The sequence below is a fragment of the Podarcis vaucheri genome, assembly GCF_965113315.1.
Source record: "Podarcis vaucheri genome assembly, chromosome: Z".
Classification (NCBI taxonomy): domain Eukaryota; kingdom Metazoa; phylum Chordata; class Lepidosauria; order Squamata; family Lacertidae; genus Podarcis; species Podarcis vaucheri.
The window spans coordinates 9,848,470-9,875,124 of NC_138758.1; the positions used below are offsets into that span (position 1 = coordinate 9,848,470).

The following is a 26,655-nucleotide window of genomic DNA, read 5'->3' on the forward strand; positions in this document are numbered from 1 at the left end:
ATCTTCAAGTGGTTGTGAATCTCTGCTTCTCGTTTACCCTCTGCCAGGTCAAAAATTTGCAGTGCTGTCAGGGGTTTCTTCTGCCTTGAACAGGGAACTGTGAGGTCCGAGGTTGAGGCCTTTGTTTGGTGAGTTCTGCCAAAGGCTAAGACCTCTGTGTCCTCATCATTGTGGAACAGCCTCTGTGATTGATTGGGAGGCTGAATAAAGCCTCTAGATTGGTCAGGCCTAGGATAAATACTTGAAGAATTGTATTCTGCCTCTGCAACAGAACAGTATCTTGTGCCTTCTCTACTTCTGGCTACCAGATTGGAAAAATTGACAGATTTGCCTATCCTTTTGATAGTGACATAGACCAGAGGCCTAGAAAGTCCTCACGTGCCACCTCCCAGGGCATTGAGCCCAGGGCATTGAGCAGGAATGAATGAATGAATCTTTATTTGTGTTCAGCCATCGGCCATAGCAATAAAACAACGATACGATATACAAAGAATAGAAATCAAAAAGTCAATTATATAAAATACACTTTAGGGTTTTGAATCAATAGTCAAATAGTGGATCTTATTCTGATTGCCCCAGCTAAAAAATCTTGCAGCCTTTGCTGTCACCTGCTCATCTGAGCAGGACTTTAGGGCAGAAGTCTACAGCTCCACTCAATGGAATGAGTGGGAGGACCTGCTAGTGTAGCAAGCCTGACTTCTTTATTGCTTCAAACAGCACAATATGTTGGGTCTGCCCTGGAAAAGCCTAATTCTCTCTACACTCTCCTGAACTTATCTCCTCCTGAGCTGGGCTACTTCGTCTCTCACACACACCCTGGGAAGCACCATAGCTCAGTGGTAGAGCATCTTCTTTGCACAGAGAAGGTCCCTGGCCCAGTCTGTGACACCTCCAGGTAGGGATGGGAAAGGCTGCTGCCTGGAACCCTGGAGAGCTGATGATCAGGGTAGACTTGGTTGAGCTGGAAGGGCCCCGTAGTCTCAGTATAAGGCAGCTTCCTACGTCCTTATCCATCTGCACACCCAACAGCACAAGATTGGAACTGTTGTGGCTTCCTTGTTGTTGTGTTCCCAAACAACAGAAGGAACTTTATAGTTCTTTCCCAGCTGAATACTTGAAATGTGTGGGCAGCAGGAAAGTGAAGATCAGTGATGGGAAGGATCTGGAGATAAATATGTTTTCTGTAATTTTTTCAAAGTTATAGTCCACAACAAGATTCTCATGTTTATCTTTCTGGGGCTACAGGAGCATATGGCAGGCTTATTTCTGTCTGTATGCCAAATTCTATTATCTGTTTGCAGAACACTTTTATTGCCTCCCCAACCACACTAAATATTTACTTTTCCACTTTCTTAGCTTTTACCCCCTTTGCTTTCTTAAACTCAGTTGACCTTTCTATATATTTTTATTAGCTCTTGGCCCGCATTTTTCAAAACCTCTCTCTGTGTGTGTGTGTGTTTACAAAACCAGTATGGCTTCTAAATAACAATTTCAACTCAGAACTTATATTTTCAGATTCTTGGAATGGATCCATTTGGCAAGCCAATGGAAGGAATCAGAAATATCCAACTGGAGTGATCTGGGTGCCCAAGGGAGTGGAGGAATTTGCAGTTGATTGAATTGATCACTTTGTATTGAATAGAATTCTTCGCTACTCCTGCCCAAGATTACCACTACAGAGCTATATTCCCATAACAGTGCATTTCTCATCTGGCCTCTTCATTCCACAACTTGAAAGTCAGAGAAACAAATACCATACAATTTTTATTAGCTGCTACCAGTTTTATACCAGTGGCTGATGTTTAAATCTGGTGCAATTTTATGCTTCAGAACTCTTCTGTAAGCTGGTGGTGTGCCCTGAAAGCTGGGTCAGATGTTCTTTGGATATTAATATTTACACAAGCCAGGGGTTTAACTATTTCTTCATCTCTCTCCCCACCCCCACCCAGGCAATATCTTTGTGGTCAGCCTCTCTGTGGCAGACCTGGTGGTGGCTGTCTATCCCTACCCTCTTATATTGACCGCCATCTTCCACAATGAATGGACCATGGGCGACATCCACTGCCAGATCAGCGGCTTCTTCATGGGCCTCAGCGTGATTGGCTCCATCTTCAACATCACAGCCATCGCCATCAACAGGTACTGCTACATTTGCCACAGCCTCCGGTATGACAAGCTCTTCAACCTGAAGAACACCTGTGGCTACCTTTGCCTGACGTGGCTGCTGACCCTGGTGGCTATCCTGCCAAACCTTTTCGTGGGCTCCCTGCAGTATGACCAGAGGATTTATTCATGCACTTTTGCTCAGACGGTGAGCATGTCGTACACCATCACTGTGGTGGTGGTCCATTTCATCATCCCTCTCTCCATCGTGACCTTCTGCTACCTTCGGATCTGGATCCTCGTGATCCAGGTCAAGCACCGGGTGAGGCATGACTGCAAGCAGAAAGTGCGTACGGCTGACGTGCGGAACTTCCTGACCATGTTTGTGGTCTTTGTCCTGTTTGCAGTGTGCTGGGGGCCATTAAACTTCATCGGCCTGGCGGTCTCCATCAACCCTTCGAAGATCATCCCGCAGATTCCAGAGTGGCTTTTTGTGGTGAGCTACTTCATGGCTTACTTTAACAGCTGCCTCAATGCTGTGATATACGGCATTCTCAACCAGAATTTCCGGAAGGAGTACAAGAGAATCCTTCTTGGCCTCTGGAGTCCACGCCTGCTCTTTCTTGATGCCTCGAAAGGTGGGACGGAGGGGGTTAAAAGCAAGCCATCCCCGGCCGGAACAAACAACAACCAGGCTGAAATCTTATTGTAAATAGAAGGACTGTTTATTCGGCTCTGTCCATATGCACTATGTAAAGCTCATCTTCTACATGCTATCACAAAGGCCAAATTTGACTCGTACAAATGATTCCACCACCTTCTGTCTCATTCTCTCTCTCTTCAAACAATGGGCTTGTTATTATGCTTTGTGAGAGTCGGCTTATGGTTTCCTAGGTTCTGCTGAGAAAGAGCATACACTTTTGAAGCAAGAAGCCTTCTTTGGCCGCCAGCTTACAAGGTTGCCTTGGGGCAACTGCCTTAAGCTCAACTGGACCCTTTTATCCAGGCCAGGACTCTCTGCTCTGGCTGACCAAACTCTTCAGCATCTGGGGCCAAGAGGTCTATCCCACCCTTTCAGCGAACAATGCCTGGGATTGAACCTTCTGCGTGCAATGCATGTGCTCTGCCACTGACCTGTGGGTTTTATCCCCTCTCAGCATTAGTGCACACACACATGTGTGTGCACACACACACACACACCTCATTCACATTCCCACTGAAGTCATGGATTTGTGTAAAGATTTGCAGGGTGGTGCTTGCCTGTCTTGTTGTTCTCTTCAATGCTGCTTTCCACAGTGTGCCTGATCGATCTGGGATGCGTGTGCTGCACATATGCGATGACTCCCTAAGACAAGAAGCATTCCTAGAAGGGTGCATACAGCCTTGAGAATGTGCTACTTTGTGCATTGTCCTTCTCTGTAGTGTTCTACCGACAGATGTGCCACGCTCTGCTCCTTCTGGTGTGCCTCTGCTGGACTGTGCAAAAGCTCTAGGCCGCATGACCAACTTTGCGCTATATTAGATTACTGTATGTGTTAACCAGTGTTTTGCCACCAACCTGATGATATATCTCCAGCAATTCTTCTTTAAAGCTTAGCAACAAAGAGCTGTGTCCTTGCCAGACTGGATACATTAGTGTGCCATGAGATGGCTGCTAATGTGGCATGCAAGGTGAATTACAGACCATTAAGGGCTCATGTAACCTCACAGCAATCATCCTGGAAGGAGGCTGCCCATTGGGCTTTTGTATGAGCCACTGTTCTCAGCTTTTCCAATACAGAGGTATGCCCAGAACAGTGGCTTGTACAGTAAAACAGTGAGGATGAGCTCACCTGTAGAAAGGCTGTTTTATTTATATATGCTCTTAAGAACAAACCTTTTGCAATGTATTATTTAAGTGTGCCTATTTTTTAAGGAAATAGCAAAAAAAAAAAACAAAAAAAGGTATGCCTGTGCTGTTAAAAATTAAAGTGTCTTAACCAAAAAGCAGGAGAAAAAGCAAAGCAAATCAGTTTTTAACCTGCGGTTGATGGATTGCTATTTAAATGTGAATACAGCAGTGACATGTTTAGAACAGCAGGACCTGTGGCGGTCCATCAGAATGTACCTATTCCTCAAGTGTCTAATTCAGCCCCAGCAGGGGAGGGAAGAGTCAATTTAGAAAGTTTGAAACAAAAAGCAGCTTTGTGTGGCACAGATTGGCTGGCCCTTCCCCTAATCCTTGGACCATGTTTGCATTGGGGTGGGAGTGGAGTTTGCACTTGGAAAACAAAATAAAGCCACAGATGGATGAATGCATATCTGCATGATTGCCCATGCACTGCATGTAAATATAAAGAAAGCCAGCCAGCCCTCCCACCAGAGGAATGCTGGGAAAGGGAAGACCAGTGACTGGGCTGGCATATGATTTGCTGGTATGAATACCTAGCACTACAATAATTGAGGTTCACTGGCAGCTGAGGGTTATGCTGTGGGTTCTCTCTTTATATCCAGGGCGAGGAATCTGCAGGTGTTGCTGGACTCCAACTCCCATCAGCACCAGCCAGGACAATGAATTTCTAGGATGCTGTAGTCCTGGCAACATCTGGAGGTCATTTGTCTTGCTTTCTGTGATGTGTGTCTTTCTCCTAAGCAACACTGTGCCCTCTCTCTGCAAGCCCAGGTATGGGAAATCCTATCATTTGGGAAAAACCAGAAGTCTAGCTAGCTCTCCAATGTTTAATCAACAAATTGGTTGAATTAATCAGTTGAGATCAATTCTGATTGACAAAAATCAGAAATTGGGGAGAAATTGCTGTAAAATTGGAGAGCAGTTATTTTCCCATAGGAAGAAATGTATATTAGGAGAAGCTCACACACAAAAAAGGCCGATGAATTCTCATGAGGACTTTTCTTTTAAAGCAGCTCAAGCTGATTTGGAAATGTGGAAATTTGAACGAGGCTGCAGAACTGAAGAACAGAGAGAAACTCAAATTGACAAATTTGCTGGCACTCTACTAATGAGTATGGCATTGCTACAGAGGTTTGGATTTTTAGAGTGCAGAAAAAATAACGGTAGGGCTCTACCTCACCTTAGACTTATAGAATTGTAGAGTTAGAAGGGACCACAAGGGCCCCTGGTCCAACTCCCTACAATGCTGGAATATTTTGCCCGACCAGCCTCCCCTTTGTCCATATAGATATATAATCTGCAATACAGCAGTCTTACTAAAACTTGAATTTTGAACTGGTTTACAGCCACACACACAAGGGCAAACTGCAGGTGATATTAAATACGTCTTATCTAGCCTGCAAAATGGCGTATTTGTTTTTTGTTTCTTTAAAAAATGCAATTTGCCTCAGCAAGGGGTGATAATTAATGGAACCAGAGGCTGAATGAAGGGGAGACTGAACCCTCCCCAATGTAATTCAAACAGAAAGGACAATTATAACAACAGACAAAAATTAAAATATGAAAAACAAAACCATAAAATAGGCATGCAGAATGAGTAGTTGCACATGAGTTAGAATAGCAAAGTCTAAGTAAAGGCTGTCAACTTCATCAGATTATCAAGCCTAGTTCAGGATTTGACAGGCTTATGACAAGGATTGTATTGAAAGCAATGTTGTATATGTTGTAAAGAATTTCAAATCATATAAAAGGTGTCTGGAGAACCTAAAGGTAAAGGTAAAGGACCCCTGATAGTTAAGTCCAGTCACAGACGACTCTGGGGTTGCAGCGCTCATCTCGTTTTACAGGCCGAGGGAGCCAACGTTTGTCTGCAGACAGTTTTTCCGGGTCATGTAGCCAGCATGACTAAGCCACTTCTGGCACAACGGAACGCCGAAACCAGAGCAGCACACAGAAACGTCGTTTAACTTCCCGCCGGAGCTGTACCTATTTATCTACTTGCACTTTGGGGCATGCTTTCAAACTGCTAGGTTGGCAGGAGATGGGACCGAGCAACGGGAGCTCACCCCGTCGTGGGGATTCAAACCACCAACCATCTGATCGGCAAGCCCAAGAGGCTCAGTGGTTTAGACCACAGCGCCACCCATGTCCCTGGAGAACCTAGACCTTGTTAAAATCTCAAATTATGTGTGATTTTCTCCACTACATCTATATTCCAGAGTGAGTGGCATCAAACACCCAGTGTCAGATTTTGGGCTGGTTTCCACTGAGCTGCAATTACTATTTGTGCTGCCAAGATAATATATAAGACCCATTCTTTCTGACAATATATTTACATTGGTATCCACAAAAATATTCAATAACATTAGATTTTGGCAACAAACAATAGTTTCTTTAGTAACATCTATTATTTCTGTCAAAATCAAATTCCAAAAATCTTTCACAAATGGACATTCCTACCCTAAATGAAAATATGTACAAAGTTTATTGCAACTCCTCCAACAATTAGGTGATATAGAAGAAAACATTTTTTTTTACCTTTGCAAAGGAGTGTGATACCACCTGTGTAATAATTTTAAGAAAAAACAGAAACAGATTTTAAGAGTCACAATTCCCAAATTTTATTCCAATCCTTGGGAATACAGTCATACCTCGGGTTGAAGTAGCTTTGGGATAAGTATTTTCAGGTTGCGCTCTGCGGCGACCCGGAAGTAATGGAGCGTGTTACTTCCGGGTTTCGCTGCTTGCGCATGTGCAGATGGTCTAAATGACATCATGCACAGAAGCGGCGAATTGCAAACCGCGCATGCGCAGACGTGGGTTGCATTCGCTTCTGAATGTGGATGGGGCTCCAGAACGGACCCCGTTCACATCCAGAGGTACCACTGTAATTTGTGTGCCAGTATCTAGTTCCCATATCCATAGATCCATAAGCTAGAGTACAATTTAGAAACTAATCATTCCATCTCCATTGTGCTTAATAAATTTTAAAATTGCCTTAAGAGTCTCAAAGCTTGTATTTTTAAATGTTCTTTTGTACTAAAAGTATGAATTTGATTAAAATCTAGTTTGTGTAAATGTTTGACAAAGTTAATGTTATCAGGTTAATAGATATTGGTTGATTATTCGTATATAAATCTTGTAATGTGTCTAAACCTTTGGATTCCCAGTGTTCAGATTGCCTTGCTGGAAAAAAATCTGGGTGGTACGATAATAGGATTAATGGAGACATAATAGGTGCAAATTTACATTGTCAGATTGTCCATATTTGGATAGTACAATTAGTAAATGGATTTGTTAAAGAGTTCAATTGATTTGATTTAAGATCCTTAAATGCAAGAGCTTGTTAATGAGAGATGTTTGGAAAGTTTAATTTCAGTGTCTATTCTGTGTTGATTCAGTTCCCCTTTTATTGTATATAATAATTGTCTCAGTTGAAATGCAGAGCAGTAGAAATATAAATGAGGTGTACTCCATTCATTGGATTTAGCTCTGCTTAATAAAAAAAGGATTTACCTTGGTCTAGGTTTTCGGTTTTGGAAAATAAAAGTCATTATTGTAAGTTGCCGTGTTTTCAATCATTTATAAGGTTTGGAATAAAAATAGAAAGCAAGGTTAAAAACACCTTTTGAATTGTAGCTGCTCTACCCAAAGTTGAGAGATTTTTGGTTTTCCACATTTTTATTATATGTTCATAATTGGATTATAGTTCATGTGAAATAATGTGTGCATGTGTGAATTGCTAAATATTTGATTGATTTGGCACATGTTGTAATTTTAGACATATCATAAATTAATTTTTGAATTTTAGGTCCTAAATTTATTTTTTAAATGGTTCATTTAGAGAAGTTGACTGAGCAAGCAGGCAGAGAAACCAGATTGCACTGAGTTAGAAAACACCTCCTTTTAAGCTAGTGTTTGTGCGGAGGGGAGAGAATGCCCATGCAGGATTTCCCCCCAAAGTCAATGCCAATTTTAGAAGAAGAGTTCTCCTAAGGACTTCAGCAGAGCTAAGAAAGGAAAGAGTTAGATTCTTTCTCTACCCCTGGTCTGATAACTACAGCCCTCCGGGCTGATGCAATCTAGCTTTGTTTTGGTTGTGTTTTTTTTAACCAGGCAGGTTTGAATGAGATTTAAAAATTCCGTAACACAGTAAAATAGTAACTACAGAAATACAAATCAGATAAGTGGAATATGGATCCTCTCTTAAAAGTAATTATTAGCCCTTACAGACTGTAGCTCCTCCCAGCCTTTCATCCCGGGAAACCTACCCTTCCCTGTCTCTCACCCAGGGTCCTCCATAAATCATCCACCACCTCCATGAGTATACAGTTTATAGACTTTAATAAAAGGCCCCAGACATGGAACTCCAGAAGAAGAAGAAGAAGAAGAAGAAGAAGAAGAAGAAGAAGAAGAAGAAGAAGAAATACCGTAAATAAAGAGAGAGAAGGCAAAAGAAATTTTAGAGAAAGATGCAAAAAGAAAACTTTTGATGTTCCACCTGCCAGCTACGTAAAAGAAAGAAAAGGGATTATTAAATGCAAAGTCTCATTTAGAAGCAATTGATGTTTGGGCCTTCTGAAGAGCACTGCAGCTTGTTTGAATCAGAAGTGAATTGCCAAATGACTCTTTGGCAGCTCCCCAAACCCATCAGAGGCTGAGATATAAGAGCCCTCATTTCGCTCAATAGCTTCCTCTAGGTGTGAGGTCAAACCGAGCCAAAAGCTGGAAAGGTTATTGCTACAAGCCAGAGTTCCATGGGGCACAATCATCGAATCATAGAATTGCAGAGTTGAAAGGGACCGCAAGGGTCATCTAGCCCAACCCCCTGCAATGCAGGAATCTCAGCAAAAGCATCCCTGACAAGTTGCCACCCAACCTCTGCTCAAAAACCTCAGAGGAGGGAGAGTCTACAACCTCTTGCCACTGTCAAACAGCTCTTACTGTCAGAAGGTTTTTTCCCCTGATGTTTAGTTGGAATCTCCTTCCTTAGAGATTGAAGCCATTTGTTCGAGACTTACCTCCAGAGCAGGAGAAAACAAGTGGTCTGTTTTCTCCAAAGCTGATTTCCCCTCAACATATTTGAAGTAGCCTCTTCTGTGTGTATCCAGTAGCTGCTGGAGCAGGGCTTCTGTATATCATACCCATTAGTTACAAAGTGGAATGAACAATATGACAATGCAGGTTTTTTGCTGCATCTATAAGAACCAATGCTTGTTTGTTCTGAGCACTGTGCTCCTCCAAGTAAATGCGATCTTTAATTCATCTCTAGCACCCACTTCTTCTAGGAATCGTGCCAAACAATTGCAGCATCTCAGGAGCTGGTCACCACTAAGTGGTCTGAACAGCATACATCTCAGGACACATCAAGTAGTAACCAATTGATTTTTATCCAGAGTGCGCCTATTAAAATTAACGGGCCTAACTTAGTCATGCTCATTAATTTCAATGGGTCTATTCTGAGAAAAACTATTCTGAAGTATCACAGTAGTAAGATAATATACATAGTTTTGTGCCAGAAGCACCTGGGAGTTGGAAATGGTTGGTGCAAGGCACAATAAACCAGTGAATCTTTATTATTAGGATCACAGATCAGCCACTAAGTTACAATCAACAAATACAGTTTTACAGCTTACAGGCCAGCAAAAGACTATGTAGAATTAACAGCGAAGAAAGTGCTAGGAAGTGTGTCTTTGTGTTGTTGCACATTCAGTCACACTAGAATGGGTTGCTAAGTGCTCGTGCAGTTGGCAAGGAGATTTAAGCATCTGGTTTCTAGTAGCACATGCAGATGCACAGAAGTTTGCCACTTTGGTGGTGATTTAATTAGAGGAGTTTGACAGAAAGAGGGAAGGGTTAAAATTATCAGATCTGCCTGGAGGTTTGGTTTAAACAGGTATAATCAGTGCTTTTTTCTGGGGGGACGCAGGGGTACACATAACCCTAAACATTTTGTGAATCTTTGTACTTTTGTCCATTTACTGTATTTATTTTCCCCGATTTGAACTATAAAATGGTGATTTTCTGGAGTCAAAATGAGAGTACCCCTAAACATTTTTAAAGAAAAAAAGCACTGGGTATAATATATAAGGAGTGATTGTCCACATTAATATGAACAGTATAATAACACGTGCACAACTGTTTCAATGCACGATCGACTAAGACCAGACACATTGGTTGTAAGGAATGCATTAGTATCTCCCATCAAAGCAGAGGGTAAGGCGCTAAACTGGATCAGAGTAAAAGCTCTACAGCATAAGACACACTGCCCTCATTTGTTCAGGAGATGAGATTCCAGTTGCTTTGCTCCTCCCTGGTCATTTTGCTGCAGTGGTGCGCTAAACCATGGTTGGCTTTAGCATGTCATCTGAACCTGGGTTCATAGTTTAGCTCTCCCAGAAAAAAACATTAGGCTTGTGGTTTGTCTGGAGACAGATGAACCATGAGATTCAGATGACATGCTGAAACAAACCATGGCTTATCTCAGTGCAACACAGTGGCAAAATGGCCTTGGATTATTTTGATTGCAGCTCTACCAGTCTACAAAGGGGCTGCAGAATGCATTTCTTAGTTTCAAAATCCGATTGTGATTGCTCAAAACAAGAAGATTTATTTTCTAATCCCCAGGGAGTCCAAAGTCTACCCCAGGTCCTTGGACCTTCCCACCTTGAAGTTTGGGTGGTCATGCCTGCACAACTTTTCTGAATGGGGATCAGAGTGACTCTTGGCCCAGTTGCCATGTGGATGCATGGAATCAACATTAGGGAGCCCTCTCAAAGCACCAAGTATAGGGTAAGCCCCTTGAACAGCTGGTTGTCTGGCATTCAGGAAGCGCTGCAGAAAGCCCTTTGCAAGACCAGTGCTCAGCACTTGCAAGGCCCAGAGCACAGGGCTTGCAAAGCTCTTTGAATTCAGTGCTTCCAAAGCACCCAACAATCCACAGGCTGTCAGGCATCTGGGAAGCACTCTGCTTTGACTTGTGTTGGTGATCTGATGTTGTTATGATGTCAGATGACTGACCAGCAGGGCATCCCACCCATTTGTTAAAAGTTGGCCAAAAGGGGCGGGGGACATAAATATCTGGCCTCTTGGGCAAAAAGGATTCCCCACCCCTGATGCGGAAGCACCCTCAAAAAAGGGTGGTGGGGTGAATATCTTGCAGTTAATGTTGGCCAAAGCTGGTGAGAATAAATTTGGATTGACTTAACCTCAAACTCTGTTGACATCTCTGGAGAGATTTGCACAGGTCCATCCAGTGCTTTTTGCACAAGAACCCAGTAAGCCTTAATTGTTAATTAGACTCCAAAGAGCCTAGTGATTTCAGGTTAATTTATAGCTAGGACTGCAGTTTGGAATCAGTTCTTGCTTATTGCTTGTATACCAAGAAACCTGATTTTCCTTAGCACTGGTTCTCATGCACAGGTCACCTTTATTTTCTCCACATGGTTGGTGTGCTCAGAGGTAGGCAGATTTGTGGTGATCTGGACTGGTACAGGGAGACAGCCACAGAGACACCATTGATCCCAGCACTTATCTCTTTACTGATAAACAATTACATGGAACAAATAAGCAGGGCTAACATGTGTGAAATGGTCCATAAATGCCCTTTGCGTAAAACTGCTCAAAATTTTATCTATTTTTAAATTAGAGTTACAAATGAGAAAGAACAAATATGTCACAGGGTGAAGGTAATTGCATCACACTTTTTCTTAGAGGATGCTGATGACTGTTATTTAGAAGATTTTTAAAAATGAAACAGGGGAGAACTATATATTGATCTGCACTGTGAAAAAATTGGGAAAATGAAATTATATATTGATGTTGTGTCTACCTGAATACAGATTGTTGCCTTCAAAGTGTGATTGGTGGCTTTGTTAATAAAGATATATTTATTCCTTTTACCTAGCATGTGTCTGTTGCCTGTATTTTGTGCCTTTGGGATTACTGCTGCATTGATACAGGGGAAAGAGCCATTTGATTTTAAATCAGGGGGTTGTCATCCTCTTTAGGATCATAGGCAAGTTCTGGGTTTTTGAGCAAATGCTTCTCATATTCCTCCTCCCTCCTCCCCAAGAAACAGGGGGTGGGGGAGCAGGTACATAACACTTCATTTTTCAATGGATGATTCCAATCCTATTTGTGGATTTCTGTCCTTAAAAAGAAATTTTATGGTAAAGACTAGTTCATTTCCAGTTCTTAGCCTGCGTATAAACAATAGCCCCCCGACTGCAGATGGGGGGTAGCCTAATATACCTCTCTGCAGAACAATACCCTCCGCATAAGACAATAACATGCCAAGAAGTTTTCTGATTTCTTACAAAGATCCCAAAGAGAGTGGACAGACTCCCAAGTCTGAACTGGTACCATAGTCCTTTCAGGATGAGGAATCTAGAGTTACAATAGAGATGTTTCCGAATTACTTTGAAAACTGAAGCAGGAACGGAAATTGCCAGTTATTGCTTATTTGTCCCATCTCTAGAATGGAAATCAATCCTGCAGGGATCTTTGTTTGCTGCTGCTCCTGCTTTAGTTCACAAACAATGCTATGAGATTAACCACACTGAGTGGACCAGAATGTGGTCTAACCCCCCCTTTAAATCTATATCAACAAAAAGGAAAGAACTCAATCTAAAACTCTACCTAACACCAAGGAAATTAGTGCTAATACGCCCAGGAACCTCACCAAAATGCTGGAGAGGGTGCACCTCCACAGGCACATACCTCCACATGTGGTGGGAATGCCCCAAAATCCAACTATTCTGGACAACAGCCATAAAAGAAATATGCAAAATAACTAAGCAAGTATTAGAAATAACCCCAGAACTGGCCCTACTAAACATCTTCCAAGATAATAATGCCCACTCACATAACAAAGAACTCATAACCCACCTACTCTCAGCAGCCAGAAACATCATAGCCAGACACTGGAAAGACTTGTCAGGTGTAAGCATGGACCAATGGTACCAAATAGTATGGGAAACAGCCTTACTAGAAAAATTAATCAATAAACTGAAACTGACACGGGGACAAATAGAAGATGCCTTCACCCTGGTATGGCTCCCTTTATCACATACACAGCCCAACAAGACGACAAGAATCCACCAACAGCATACAAATCAATATGGCTGACCTAATCCAAAACGCCCACCCACCCCACACATACATGAAAACAAAGTTCACCACAGCCAATCACAAATGAACAAGCACACCCTAGGCCAATCCTCAACCTTTCTCAACACCAAAGGAACACAAGCGAGTAGCAAAGAGAACCTGGACAAGCGACACTGACACAAAACCCCACACATACATTAAGTAAAATAGAAACATCACCACCTGACCTCACCCCCACTCACCATTCCCCCTCCACCTCTTGCCCCTTTTCTTCCAAATTTAACACTAATGTCTCAACAAATGAAACTGATCTGAAGAAAATGTAACTTGAAAAAAGAGACATTGCACATACTTTTGTAAACCAAGAAATCTTTAATAAAAATACATTTTAAAAAAACAACTGCAAAATATATAAAATATTATGAGTGCTGTAACACACAACTCATCAGGAAATCAATTAAAATTTAACACAATAAAAAGAAAAACAGAAAAGAACAATGCATAATTGTGGACATGTCCCACTGTTTTTCTTGTGCTGAATAGCGTAATGATAATTAATCATGTAAAAAATTTCTCAGAGGCTGAACTGCAGCAGAATAGAGACAGCTCTGCAAGAATATGGTCCAGAGCAGAAATCTATACCTTCTTATATCAAGTCATGAAGCCTGTAGGGATCTGGTTTGAGTTGACACAGGAGAATGGAGTAGAGAAAGGGGCTAAGTGGTGGGAACCTGGGTCGGAGGTAGGGAAATCTCCCCTTCCCACCCCAACTTCAGTTGCTTTGGAGGTGGGGAGCAGGGATGCCAGCTCTCCCCACCCACCTTCATGTGGATTGGAGAGCCCCAATGGAGGATCATGGGAGGAGGGGGATGATCAGGTGAAGGGTGAGGTGGAGCAGGAGCCTGGACAGAAAGGTGCAGTCTTGTCTCCTATAACAAGGCTCTTTTGATTCCTCAGTTTATTTAGGACTTCAGAAAGCATGGAAAGAGTGAGGCCAGTAGACCTGGTATAGGAGTGCCAGCCTAGCCCCACGACCGTGGGTGCCTGGGGCAGCATGTATGGCCCTGGCACTGAAATTTGTGGGTGCCCGGCCCCTTCAGGGGGAATTTTGTGGCTGCTCGGGCACCCAGGGCCCCAGGGAGCAGGCACCTATGGCCTGGTAGCACACCAGACATGCAGAACATTCTGACCTCAAAAACCTCAATCCCACACTTCCCTCTCTGTACGTTCAGTCAAGGCATGCAGAGGACATTTACAAGGGATTTTTAAGCAGCTCTGTTTACTCAAGAACTGTGATTCCTTAATGCTGTCTCCAGGTGGCACTTTTAATTTTACTGTTCCATTCTGTTCAGTGGGGCTTATTCCCAAGGATTGCACCCTTGGTCTTTTTGCTGCTAGTTAAATGGATTGTTTCTGCACTCTCACACAGAAGGCAGGTCCTCAGATCTGGCTGGTTGCCAGCTAGAACCTCATTAAAGTTGTCTTGAGCAATTAAAAAGGGATTGTAGCCATTAGCATTTATGAATATTTACGGCTGATGGCATTATGTAGCTATTTGGGTGTGAATGTTGAATGTTTTAATGATCATGGAGTTTGCCACATCTTTCAAAGCATTTCCCCATCACTTTCCTACCTGCAAAAACCTGTTGCTTTAAAAGGGGGGGGGGGTTGTTGCAGTAGCATGACTGAACACTTTAATCTGCTTTAATTGCACAAACCAAAATTCCCCAGTGTGTGGTCGAATCCTTCGCACAAAATACTGACAGCCTGGAGGTGTCACATGTTTGCTATTAGATAATAGGAATGATGAATACTTAAGTTTGGATTCCAAACCTTCATTTGTCTTCCCCACTTTTGTAATTTTCCTTTGTGTATTACTGCAGGATAAACAGTAGCAATTATTACATTATTTAATCACTTGCCTTTAATACCATATTTATTTTACCTATTTACTACCTTTTAAGAAATCCAAAATTGTTCTATGGTTATGCTAGATGTCAGACTGTTCAATTATAAGAGTACATAGCAGCTGAGAACCTGCACAAGCAACGCTGACACAAAACCCCACATATATTAAGTAAAATAGAAACATCACACCTGACCCCACCCCCACTCAGCTCCCCCCCACCTCTTTCCTCCTATTCTTCCTAAACAAATGAAACCGATTTGTAAAAAAAAAAAAAAAGTTACATGGAAAAAAAAATAGGAGAGACATTGCACATACCTTTGTAAATCAAGAAAATCTTTAATAAAAATACATTAAAAAAAAGAATTATAAGAATACATGTTCCTAAGATATAAATGATGTTTAATATATACTTTTAATGAAAGCTGGCTTATCTAGGAAGGGATACAAAACACAGAAAGTGTGCACTTACACTCGATTCTGTGAGAGGTTTAATTATTATTAAAAGCAAGCTCGCGGGCAGTATCAATGCCTGTCAACAGATATTGGAAGCAAAGGATGATTTAATAATCCAAAGGTAATTAGAGAAAAACAAAAGTATTGCAGATGGCTTGCTATGGAAGCCATTTCAACAATGATATGAAGAGACAAAAGAGAGCTTGATGAATGAAAATGGGCTCAGTTGTGGTATGGTGGATGAATTTAGATGCTGGCAGTAGCCCAGCTGGACACATATATGAGGCTGAACGTTGTACCTTATTCACTTTCTTCACTGGGCACCCGTGGCTTTATCATATCACTTTCTCCCCCCCAAACTGCTCTTTGGGGGACCTTTGGCCCATCAGATGTTGCTGAACTACAACTCCCATCAGCCCCAGCAAGAATGGCCAATGGCCAGGGATGGTGGAGGTTGTAGTTCAGCAATATCTGGAAGGCCAAAGGTCCCTCACACCTGCTTTACTGTAACAAGGGGCCTGCTCTTAGCACAACTGTACGGCTAGGCAAAAGGCTTTACTCTAAGCAAAATGTTCAAGTTGCTGGCGCTTCCAGGAGGTAGACTGACGCAGCCACTTCAAGCAGTGGAATCCAAGTAGCATGTCCAAAGAAGCAAGGAAAAGTGGTTGGGTTGGGTTCCAGTGAGATTTCGTGACAGCCCTGCAAAATTTCATGGGAGTGCCTCACATGTGTCTGGGGCAGATCTTTGAAACTAATGAAAGCTTAAGCTTCCGGGCCTCTGATCTCAGAGGGGCCCCGGAAGCCCCTGCTTAACATTTTTGGGTCTAGTAGACCCAACTGGAGTCACACTGAATTGAGTGAAACTGATTCATTTTGTGTTGTATATATTTCAACAATCCCAAAGTTTGACAGTCAGTAGCACAGATATGGCAAAGTGTGGTGATCAGACATGGAACAACCCCATTGAAGAAGACAACAGTGGTTGCCCAGGTCTCACTACTGCTTGCAAAGGGATCCCCAGGACAGTTCAAGTTTCAGGGCCCCCAAAATGTAGTTCTGCTGCTGCTTGGGTCTCAGGAAGGTTGCACTCACCAGACCCTGGAAGGAGCTGCTGTGCAACCGCAGTGCTTTGGCGGGGTGGCAACTCACAAGGCAACACCTTCCTGTTTCGCCTCAGGTGGCAGAATGGGCTGGGCTGCCCTTGCCCTGGGGGAGCTGTTGAGAGTGTAAGCATTGTGTACCACAGGTGTATCTCTGTCTCCACTAGTGCAGTGACATTCATGCCATATCATCAGGTTACTCAGATTTAGGGTTGCAGCTGATGATTGGTCATCAACACCTTTGTTCTTCTTAACAGCGTCCCTCCCAGCAGATACCTCATCTGGAAAAACCAGCTTAGGCTTCATTTTTACACTGCTAAGCCATATTGCACTAACATTATTTCAGGGCTCCTTGGGCACATAGGAAGCTGCCTTCTATCAATTCATACCATCAGTCCATCTAGTTCAGTACTGTCCACACTGACTGGCAGCAGCTCTCCAGCATTTCAGGCAGTGGACATTCCAGCCTTACCTGGAGACACCAGGGATTGAACCTGGGACCTTCTGTATGCCAACCAGATGCTCTGCCACTGAACTACAGCCCTTCCCCTTACAGCAGCCCTGTATGGTAGGTCAGCGTTATTATCCCCAGGTGACCAATTTCTTGAGAGTACGTCCAGCTGAACACAGTGTGACATATTTACAAATCAACAGGCATAGGATCAAGATAGTTGCTTGCTTAAGTCCAACCACTGTATCCACAGCTGAGATTATTTTTGAGCTAGGAACTTCAAACCTCACGTTATTAGCTACTGCTCTGCACCAGCTCTCAGTGATTCATTGTGTATACGCACAACATTTATTACAGTTCACAGAAAGTGCAGAGTTAAATAATTACCAAATTAGGCTGATTCCTCCCCACCCCTCCAGGCTGGCTAAAGGCCACTGTAACTATTCCTGTGTTTTGTATGTTCTTTACCATGGTCAGAATGTGGTATCGAACCATTTGCTATCTCATCTCCTATTCACATATTTGGAACAATATCTCTTCCATAAGATCCCTTCCGGATCAGAGATCAGAGTGGAGATTGTAGGCTCATTTCTTTCCTCTGTAATTCATGGTGTTTGTTGGAACTATATGAATATCCCCCCCCCCAAAAAAAAAAGATCCAATGGCCGAGCTGCAATGCTTTTGCTGTTCCTTGAGTTATGCATCTGTCATATTTAAAAAGCGTAATTCTTTCCCTCTCGCTCTCCTCCTCTTCCTATGAAGTATGACCTTAAAGGTCTACCATCACTTTTTTCTTCTGATGTGTCAGCAGCTAATGTTTCAGACAGCCAAAGGTGAAACCTCATTCCTAAGACAATGTCAGCTTTGATTTCGCTGACTCCTTATATGAGCATTGCTTCAACCAAAGCCATCAAATATCTGTCTGCTTTTTCTTTTTTGCTGTTCCAAAGAGTTTGTTAACTGAGTTGCAGAGAACTGTTGCTTGAGGGCTGAGCCATATTAATTACAAATAAAATTGCCTTGCGCCAGGGCAGAAAATGACACAGATTAATTAGTAGAGCAGTTTAGAAGCAGCATTCTCGAAGACATCTGCTCTGCAAAATACTGAAATCAATGGGATGGGAAAGTTAGAGCAGAAGAACACCAAACATTGAATGCCCATTCAACACACGTCTAAAGCAGATGGCATCACCAAAAAGAATCATGGGAACAGTAGGCAAGGGAAATGGTAGCCCCTGTGAGGGGAAAATTATGGTCCGGTCCCCAGGATTCTTTGCGGGGGAAGCCATGTGCTTCGAAAATGCACAGAATGTGCTTTAAATGCATAGTGTAAATCTTTCCATAGTTCTTGCATAAGGAGAAGGATGGGTTTTTAAAGTGGTTTCATACCAGAGATATCAACCATTGGCATAGGATGGGGAAAGCAGAGGAGCGGTTGCCTTGGACACAACATTGTTAGCAAAACTTGAACACCCTGTGCTGCCTCAATACAGCTGCGTGCTTCTGTAGCTGGTCTCTACTGAAAAAAGCTTCTCCAGTACGTGACATCTCCAGACAACAGAACAACTCCTCTTTTCTTGTTTCTGTGGCTGCAATCTCCTGGGTGACACATACACTATTAGGCAGTTGAATGCGCATGTGTACTCTGCCCGTTATCCTCCCTCCCACCCCCACCCCCGTGCGCTGGCAACCCACACTTTGCCATGGGTACAACCACCATTTGGAGGAAGACCTTTTTGCACAGGCCATTGCCGTTCCACGTACAAACATACTCAGATCCTGGGATTGGCATCTGACCCTCTCTGTGAGTCTCCTTCCAAGTGTGCTCAGAGGGTGGTAACATGAAAATTGGCCTTTTCTGTGGTAGCAATGCCCCCCCTCCAACTTGCAGAATGACCTCCCTAGGAAGCTGGACTGGCATTAACTTTGCCAATCTTGCAGTGCCAAGCAGAGGCATATTATTCTCTCAGGTATTTGGATAGCCCTGGTGGTCAGGCTGTTGAGGTTTAGGCTGTGTGGAAGGAATGTATGTTTTGTGCTGACTGAGCTGCTGATTCCCGCCCCCCTTTGATGAACACTTTTAGTACTTTGCATTGTTTTATTGAACTTCTTAATGCATTTTGAATTTATTACTGTGAAATGCTTTGGCATACCGTTGGGTGTGTGAAGCGATGAATACATATTCAGAGTAGGAAGAAGAGTGCAGAAAAAGAGAAGATGTGTGGCAATTAATAAAATGAAATGAAAGTGTCTTCCTGGGTGTAAATAGACAGTTATTCTGGAGAGCTGGTTTTCAACTTGTAAGGTCCAGCAGCACTACCACCCTGCACAGAAATCAAGAATCGGGTCCCATAATGCATGTTTAGGGTAAAGGCATGTCCCAGGTGTGAAAATGTTTAAGACTGCTGCTCTAGATGATTTGACTTCTTGGTTAATCCAACTCTGAACACCTCCAGCATTTACAATTTCCTAAACGCTGAGCAACAGAATTTTAGTCAGGGGTAGGGACACCCAGTGAAAGGAACTGACAACAGATTCAGGATTGACCAAGAAGAAAATGCTCCTTTATGCACCACATAGCGCAGCACCAAATTCAGGCTCTATGAAGGCCCCCATCATAGAATCATAGAGTTGGAAGGGACCCTGAGGTTCATTCTAGCCCAGGCACAGGCAAACTCCAGCCCTCCAGATGTTTGGGACTACAATTCCCATCATCTCTAACAGGACCAGTGGTCAGGGATGATGGGAATTGTAGTCCCAAACATCTGGAGGGCCGGAGTTTGCCTGTGCCCATGATAATCACAACCATGCCATCTCAGTCACACAGCCTTCTTGGTTATTTTATAATTATATACAACAACAGTTAGGGATGTATTGCAACGATCAGTGTGTCTCTCCATGTGCTGCCTCTCGGCTAGATCTATTTTCTGTGTTCATGCAAGGGTAAATGATTTGGAGTGCTCTAATATCCTATTTTGGAGTGGCTTCAGTTGTGTTTTCCTTGAAGTTCCTTTGTACAGAACAGAACTTGCACGCCATTCCCTGGAAACTGAAGCATCTTGTGTTGCCAGTAGTTTTAAAATTCTTCGGAGCATATAGAACAACTGCTCCATCATGCTGCACACCTTCTCCAGAGGGACCCTAGGAACCAATCCTCAGTGGCTGACTCACTTCCTTTCACTCTGATTTGCTCCAATCAGTACAAAACGTACCGTGGTAAGCTTCCTCTCTCAAGCTGACTGGGTGGCTCCGGGGCATTGGAGACCATGCTGCAGAAATAGTAATGCATCTTTGAATGCTCGCAACCCCAGACCACTGCACCTTTGCTTGTGTGGCATGGATATGGAACCAGTGACCCTAGATGCTACTGGACTCTAGCACCCAGAATAACTGGCCAGGGATCAGGGATAATTGGAGTTGTACTTAAGCAAGACTTAGAGGGCCACAAGTATCCTCTCCCCTCTGGTTTTAGTGGAAGAAGGTGAAGGGCTTCTCAGCTGGGAGTTTGAATGCTTTCTGGAGTTAAGACAATATATGCTACCTTTCTAAGTTGCACCTGTTTGGTGTAGAATTTATGTGTGACATCACTTCTGATGGGCTTGGCTCTTGCCCAGATAATGTCTTTGTGATGGATAAAGCTGCAGTTGCCACTTTGGGCTTGTGACAGAGGATTCACACGGACTGTTCAATTCTCTAAATGAGTTTTGAAGGTAATGAGCAACATAAAAGTTTTCTGAGGGTCATTTCCTTCCCATTGCAGGTTTTGAAATAGCATCTGACTAAGAGAGTGGCTGTTGTCTCTAAGAACCAGAGCCAGAATGGGAGCAAAAGGTAACAAGTACAAAAGATAATCCAAAGAAGTTGCTTTATCGCAGGTCAGACCTTGGGTCCACCAAAGTCAGTATTGTCTACAGCGAGTGGCAGCAGCCCACCAGGATTTCAGACAGAATTATATTCCAGCCCTGTCTGAGGATGCCAGGGATCAAATCTGGGGACTTCCACATGCAAAGCAGATGTTCTACTACTGAATTATGGCCCCTTGGTTAAATCACAACAGTTACACCCTCCATCAGAGTTAAGCAACAGCGAATTAGTGCAGTGGGTGAGGGTTAAACTAGATGTTAACAGACATAGGTAGCAATCTCTCAATGGCTAAAAAGTAAGAAAAACTCAAATTGGAAGTGGAAGAAGGGACTGAATGCACAACCCTTTCCCTCAGATTATTTTGGATCTGAAAATTTCCCTTCCTCAGTTGCTTTTCCACCCACAGAGGAATATAGACAGCACCAATAGCTTTTCCATCACAGGTGGAACAGCAGCTTAAGTGTGTGTGGGTGTGTTTGTTTGTGTATTAACAATTTATTTCGCTAAATATAATTATTTTTAAATCTCAGAGCAGTGTGCAATGAAAATACCATAATGACAGTGGAAACGCAAACAACACTAAATAAAACCATTTTTAAAAAACAGGCTATAAAGCAAGATTGAAACAGAGACATGTGCCACCAATACAGCTGAGCAAAATACAAAACAAAAATAAAAATTTTAAGAGTGTCCAATGCAACTTGGGTAAACATTTACATTTTTGAGAAGCAATTAATGGTGATTACTGTTTCTTCTTCACAAATTATCCAAAGGATATGCTATCACCAAGGAGCTCCACTTCTGTGTTGTTGTCACCAAGTGACAATCTGCTTGTCATGGACCAACCAAAAAGGCCACATTCACAACACACAGTTAAGGGTGCTGTCTACGGAGTTGTTAGCAAACCCATTTGCCTCTCAGAGCTAAATTTGCTGGAGTTCCCTGGGAAGAAAGTTTGCTAAACCCCTTTGGGAACTGGAAGGAGAACAGGAGTCTCCTAACAACTCTCAGCACCTTTAGCACACTGCAGTTCCCAGGATCCTTTGAGGGAACCCATGACTCTCAGCAGGCTCTGCTCCCCGCCCCTTCTCAGGCTTTTCTCATTGTGCATCCTGGAACAAGTGAAGAAAGAGCCATGTGGCTTGGCTCTCAGTTCAGCAAATGCTGTAAGTGAACCGAATCTCTCTGAAAGGAGATTTTATAGCCTGCATCTTTGCTAATCCAAAGATTTCATTATCCTTTTTGTAAGGACAATTTTCCTGCCCCCCCCAAATATAAAAACTGTCTGGAGCAGCAACTGTATGGGGCGACTGGTGATGACATATACATAACACTAGAAGCCTGGTTTTCTCTCACTGCCCAGGTCCCAGTGAAGGCCTACGTGCCCCCTTTCCCAGCTAGGCCTTGCCAGATGGGTCTTCAGAAAGGAAAGGAGAACTTGAGATAGGAAAGGAAAGTTAACCTGCACAGCTTAAGGCTGGGCCTTCTGAAAATACATGATAAATTTGGGTTTCCTTCCCACAAAACCCATCCCTCCTTATGTTACTGGACTACAGCTCCTAGCATTTCTGACCAGTAGGTATGCTGCCTAGGATTGATGGAGTTCAACAGTATTTGGCAGTCACCCCATCCCTGCTTTGCATTTTGTGTGGGGAGGAGGTGAAGAATAAAATGAAAGTGATATGGCGACTCTTGGTGATCAAAAGATTTAATATTTAAATTTTCTGTTTTACAATTTAAAATACTCATTTAAACATCCTTAAAATATCAATGACTTCACTTCTTCTCTTTCCATGATTCTTTTTGCATATCATAAATCCCTGCGTATTTTACAAAAACTAAACCATTCAGTATTCCATTATTGCATCCATCAAAACTTATTTACACTGTTGACTTTATCTTAATGCTGCCAACTTTTCAGGTATACACAATTCCCCCCCCCCATATATTCAATAAACGTTTTCCAATCTTCTCTAAACGTATGTTCTTCTTGTTCTCTTATTCTATATGTTAAGTCTGCAAGCTGTGCATATTCCATCAGCTTAAGCTGCCATTCTTCTTTAGTTGAGACCTCGCTCGTTTTCCATTTTGGGGCTAAACATGGGCCGCAGGAGTGGCATACATAAATGACCTTTTGACACCAGGGAATTTTTAGTCTGAATTATCCCCAACAAAATGTTTAAAAGTACTTGCTTACAGGTTTCCTGCAGGTGTCTGGTTGGCTCCTGTGAGGACAGGATTCTGAACTAGAATTGGCCCAAACCAGCAGGCTATTTTTACTTTCATACCTGTAATTGGCTAAGCACCTCCCCCATACGGAAATCAGTGTGTCTCCTATTATACGCACTGCCATCTCCACCTGTGGCAAAATGTGAATGAGTTTCTTTTCCATGCTAATGGCTTCTTTCATACACTACTTCTTTCCCATGGGAAATTTAGAAATTACAGCAGCAGTTAAGAGGTTGGCACTAAAGCTCAGTGCTATAAAACATCTTTGTTTTTTTTAAAAAACCAACTTTCTAAACCTGTTTCAGTCTGGATGACAAATATATATCATTAAGCGCGATTAAGATTTCGCGTTGGCCTATGCACCACGCTTAATTGTGCTGCGTTTATACTTTCCATTTTTATCCCATTAAGGCCAGGGACTGTGATTAAATGGCACTAAATTAACTCCAAGGCTCATATGCCAGGCTGTGGACCTTCCTATGTCTTAATACATCTTCTTCTTGTTTTCTAGCAATGTATAAGTGAATCCCAATTTTCATTTCTGTTTTGTACAGCTGGGTTGGTGATGGGAATTCAAATGCATTTTCTGGCATGTACATTTGAATTCTTAGTAGCCAGGGACAGAAAGTGGCAATGGATCATACGATTTCTCTTCCAGTAATTTCCCACAGCAGAACAGACGAGGAGGTACCATTTGGAGAATGATGCCCCCAGAGCAATGGGCAAAGGATATGCAGGATATATTAGGTCCTGTATTCCAGATTAGTATAAAGCACTTACAAACTGAGGCACAGTATATACGTTTCAAACAAGAGCTGCCCTTCCCACAGGCTTACAACATAAAGATAGACATAAAATGCATTAGGGAGGAAAGGAAAGGAGTGTGGTGTAGTGGTTAGAGTGCATGGGAGATCTGAGTTCAAATCTCCACTCAGCCATGAAACTCTGGCTTTGGCCAGTCACTTCCCTCTGCCTAAGGGAGAAGCCAAGTAGCGCTGGATCTCTGACAGGCCATTGGGCAGGGCTGTTTGGCCTTGGCCTCTGAAGCGATGCAGCTGAATGACCATTGAGAGAGAAGCTGTTCTGGAAAGAGAGGAGCCAAGTGGCAGTTAGCTGCTGCCAGGCTGATGGAGGGGGCTCCTCTGCCTCACCTCCCCATTGCAACCTATTGGGCATGTAGTTGAGGCAAGCTATTTGGGGACTGGTGGCGCCAAATGGCAATTGGCCAAGCCAGTGGAGGGGGAGATGCTTTCTCACCATTGCCACGTGGGATGCTTGCTGAAAAGGGCAGTTTATTTGGGACAGGAGGCCAAAGGGCAGCTGCATCCTAATTTCAAACAGATACAAAACTAGGAAAAAGAACATGAGAAAAGCCTTCTGGATCAGGCCAATGGTTCATCTAGTCCAGCTTCCTGTTCTCACAATAGCCAACCAGAGGCCTGGGAGAAATCCCCAAGCAGGACTTGATCAGCAACTGGAGCCAAGAGCATCACCACCTCTGACCATGAAGGCAGAGCTCGTGGCCATTGATAGCCTTGTCCTCCATTAATTTGTCCAGTCCTCTTTTAAACCCATACAAGTTGTTGACCATCACTGCCTCCACTGGGAGCAAGTTCTATAGTTTAAATTATGAAGGATGACTTTCTTTTATCCGTCCTGAGTCTTCCAACGTTCAAATCCATTGGATGTGCTAGGTGAGGGGAGAACAACTTTTCTCTACCAACTTTCTCCATGCCATGTGTAATTTTGCAAACTTCTATCATGCCATCTGCTACTCATTCCCACCCCCCTCTAAACCAAAAAAAAAAAGTCTCAAATGCTGTAGCCTTTCCTCAGAGGGGAGTCATTCCATCCCCTTGATCATCATTGGTTGCCCTTTCCTGAACCTTTTCCAACCCTGCAAATATCCGCCTGGAGGCCCAAACTGTACACAGTATACCAAACACAGTCACGCCATAAACTGGTGCAACATCATTATGATAGCAGCAGGTTTTATTTTCAATTCCTTTCCTAATGATCCCTAGCATGGAATTTGCCTTCTTCATAGCTGCCACACACTGGGTCAACACCTTCATCAAGTTATCCACTATGACTGCCAAGGTCTGTATAATAAAATTACAAACCGGAGGAGGACAAAATCTATCACCAAAATAAATGGGAGACTTAAAAGAGAAAGGAGGAGAATAAGTTTGGCGACTATTTTTTTTTTTTTTTACTAGCAATAGACAGGGAGTGATAAGGGGGAGGAAAAGAATAAAGATGTGATATCTAGGGAAATACTTGGGGTGGGGGGTTAACAAGAAAGAAAGAACCCACAGCAGAGACCAAAGAAGGGAACATAGAGAAGAATCAGAGATGAAAGATAAGCAGGAGCTGCTAAGAGAATGAATGCGCTTGAATGTGCTTAAATTGAATAGGAAAAGGAAAAGATAGTGAAATCAAACAGAAGGAGGTGATGTTATGTATTATTCAGCAGTTGTTAACACCACCAAATATGTCTGTCTGTCAGACTTCCGGAGGCGGCGCGAAACGGGTAATGGCGGTCCTCTTTGCGCTGCAGAGAGGGGCTCCGCAGAAAAGGGTTGTTTGCTACGGCGAAGCGACGACCCATTAAGTTAAACCACGAGCAGAGCGAGCTCGTGGCCGTGGGATCCGGCGGGCACCGAGAGCGACCCCCAAAACGAAGAAGGGACCCCGTAAGGGGCTCCGGAAGCGCGGAGGGGAAGCGGTGCTGTGGATTCATCGCTCTTTCTGCGGGAGTGAAGCCGCGCGGCTGTTACCGATGAGCGCCGACCTTTCTTCCTTTACATTGGATTACAAATCAACTACTCGTGAGTAGGATTTATATGAGATTGGATTACAAATTGTGAATTCGGCTGAAAGCGAGAGACGAGAAAAAGGAAGTCCGTCTCCCGGAGGTGCTTAATGATTAAAGGCAAAGAAACTGACAAGCTGGAAGCAATAGAAAAAGGTTTTAAAAAGAGAGATACCATACGTCTGGAGAAGCTTGGAAATTGAAGGGAAAGGCAAGTTATTTCTAATTTTCTGTGACTGTGTCTATTTTAATTGGGGTTTCTTCTCTGCTAAAATTTTTAAAACTTTAAAGACTTGAGAATCCCTAGCCCTGGACTTGCAGCGGGTAAAAGTTATGTTGCGGATATATTTACAAAGTTGAAACAGATGTCTACCGGTGGATACAATTAAGCAACTGTATTTTGCACCTTTTAAGAAACTATTGTGGCAAAACTGAGAGGGCTCTGCAAGAAGGAAAAGTTCTTCTCTAAAGATATTTATTAACTTGTCTAATTGTAGGAACTTTAATGGCGACTGAAACTTTGTTTCTTCTTTCATGAACTGAGCTATACTCCCTCTAGTGGAGTTTGGGATTTACAATTTCCTGAGAACTGACTTTGTTTTGTCTCTCCGTGGCTTGGTGACTCATTCTGAGGCCTGTCTTTCCCATGGAACTTTTGACAGCTTGACCTTGAATCCAAAGACAGGTGTGGAATGAGGGTGGAATGAGTGGCAAACCAAAAACAAGAGC

At 43.0% G+C, this 26,655-nt stretch overlaps 1 protein-coding gene and 1 long non-coding RNA gene across 3 annotated transcripts in view; one reads left to right on the forward strand and one right to left on the reverse strand.

Moving 5' to 3' along the window:
• Positions 1-8,136, forward strand: part of GPR50 (G protein-coupled receptor 50) — a gene marked incomplete at its 5' end in the record, with an annotated part of 75,235 nt that extends 67,099 nt beyond the window's left edge. For both annotated transcript variants that reach the window (XM_082207304.1, XM_082207303.1), the window contains one exon: positions 1,950-8,136. In XM_082207304.1, the coding sequence (XP_082063430.1) occupies positions 1,950-2,815 (866 nt within the window). In that variant the 3' untranslated portion in view covers positions 2,816-8,136. The remainder of the gene's footprint in view (positions 1-1,949) is intronic.
• Positions 1-26,655, reverse strand: part of LOC309523492 — a 109,759-nt gene that overhangs the window by 23,820 nt on the left and 59,284 nt on the right. The window lies entirely within an intron of this gene.